General features: G+C 40.0%; 1 protein-coding gene across 1 annotated transcript in view; it reads left to right on the plus strand.

Annotated features, from left to right (window-relative positions):
* The window catches only part of LOC102857632 (p21-activated protein kinase-interacting protein 1-like), a 1,236-nt gene extending 594 nt beyond the window's left edge, over positions 1-642 (plus strand). The window contains exon 2 of the mRNA XM_006900262.1: positions 5-642. Within this exon, the coding sequence (XP_006900324.1) occupies positions 5-642 (638 nt within the window). The remainder of the gene's footprint in view (positions 1-4) is intronic.
* Positions 643-2,224: the final 1,582 nt, after the last annotated feature.

Below are 2,224 nucleotides of genomic sequence, written 5' to 3' on the forward strand. Positions count from 1 at the left end.
GAAAAATACATAGTAGTCACAGTGAATAAAATAGACATCTACCAACTGGACACTGCGTCTATTAGTGGTGCCATCACGAATCAGAGAAGAATCTCGTCTGTTACATTTCTTTCTGAGTCTGTCCTTGGAGTAGCAGGAGATGAAGAAGTCATACGGTTTTTTGACTGTGATTCACTAATATGCCTCTGTGAATTTAAAGCTCATGAAAACAGGGTGAAAGACATACTCGCTTTTGAAATTCCGGAGCATCACGTCATTGTTAGTGCGTCAAATGATGGTTTCCTCAAGATGTGGAAGCTTCACCAGGATAAGAAAGTTTCCCCATCTCTACTCTGTGAAGTAAATACTAAAGCCCGACTAACCTGCTTGGGAGTGTGGTTGGACAGAGTGACAGACACGAAGGAAAGCCTCCCTGGAGCTACAGAGCCTTCTGTTGTAAGTAAAGAGGAACAGCCTCCAGTCAACCAGAAGGGACTTGGTAATGAAGTACAAGAAGAAGGAGGGCAGCCTAGACCTAACGCAAAGAAATCTTGTTTAGCTGGACACCAAGGTCTGCAAAAGAAAGGAAATAGCCTAGTGTCACCCAAGAAGAGGACAATGGCTAAAGCATTGGAAAACAAGAGAAAAAAGAAGAAAATATAATGTACCAAATCTCCGTTTTCTTCTAAGAGAAAGCTTTTTTTTTTTAGTAAGAGCAAGAGGGCATTTCTTCTTTTGGAGAAAGTTACAGTTTGAAAAAATACCATTAGATGGTTTCTTAAACAATGATAAAATTATTTTTGACAGACAATATTATGATCAGACATCATATGTAAACTATTGTATGATATGTAATTTTTACTGTTATGCAAATAAATTTTTTGTTTTTCTCAAAAAAAAAAAAAAGAATCTTTGTCTTCTTGATGTTAAGCTTCAATCCATATTGAAAACTACAGTCTTCAACCTTCACCATGTCATGTACCACCAAGAAAACAAATAGGTCTGTCTTGGAGAGGGTGAAACCAAGTTTCTCCTTGGAGGCTAGGATTTTGATGCTCTGTCTCACATACTTTGGGCACATGGCCAGGAGAGACCAATTATTGGAGATGGACATCATGGTTGAAGGGTGGAGGGACAGCGCAGGAGAGGAAGACCCTGGATGGACTGACACAGTAACTGGAGTAAGGGGGTGAGTGTGTCAGCTTCAGTGAGACTGGCTCATGACAGGGCAGGCTTTAGAGCTATTGTTTATTGGGTCGCTTTGAGTTTCAAGCAACTTGATGGCACATTACAACAACAACAACAATTATTACTACATACACATATTTTGGGAGGACACAATGCAGATAACACAACCTTGTTTGCTGAAAGTGAGGAGGACTTGAAGTGCTTGCTGCAGAAGACCCAAGACTACAGCTTTCAATATGGATTATATCTCAACATCAACAAAACAAAATCCTCACAGTGAACTGATAGGCAACATCTTGATAGATGGAGAAAAGTTTGAAGTTGTCATTGATCTAATCTTACTTAGATCTACTTTAACACCCTTTGTATCAGCAGTCATGAGATTAGGAGACAGATTGCATTGGGAAAAATATCTCTCAGGGACCTCTCCAAATTATTACAATTTTTTTGAATTTAGAAAAACAAGTGTAAAAAGTTGAATGCAAAGAAGACATGGTTGATGAAAGATAGGTAGGCTGTAAAAGGAGTTAAAGAAAAAGCAAAGAAAGGGGGAGAAACACCCTTGGAAGGTCAGGGGTGGACACAAACTTTTCAGCATGCTGCTAAGAGTAGGAGACAGCTCTCGAAATTATTGAGGAGAAATGATACCAGTTTGAAGACAAAGATGTGCCCGATTCAGACCACAGTCTTTTCAATCACTTGCTATGCATCTGAGACTTGGACCCTGAGTAAAGATGACAGGAGAAGAATTGATGCCTTTGAGCTGTGGTGTTGAAGATGAGTACTGAAAATCTCATGGACTGCCAAAAGAACAAACAGATATGTCTTGGAGAAGGTGCAGCCAGAATGCTCCTTGGAGGCAAGGATATGAAAACTTTGTCTCATATACGTTGGGCATGTTACTAGGAAATCCCCTCCCTTAGGACATCATATTTGGAAAAGTAGAGGATCAGTGAAAGAAAGGAAGACCTCCAATGAGATGAACTGACCATGTGGCTACAGCAATGGGCAAAAAAGGAAGACCTCCAATGAGATGAACTGACCATGTGGCTATAGC

This window comes from Elephantulus edwardii, unplaced genomic scaffold, assembly GCF_000299155.1.
Source record: "Elephantulus edwardii isolate Elephantulus edwardi_28Jun2011 unplaced genomic scaffold, EleEdw1.0 scaffold00278, whole genome shotgun sequence".
Taxonomy (NCBI): domain Eukaryota; kingdom Metazoa; phylum Chordata; class Mammalia; order Macroscelidea; family Macroscelididae; genus Elephantulus; species Elephantulus edwardii.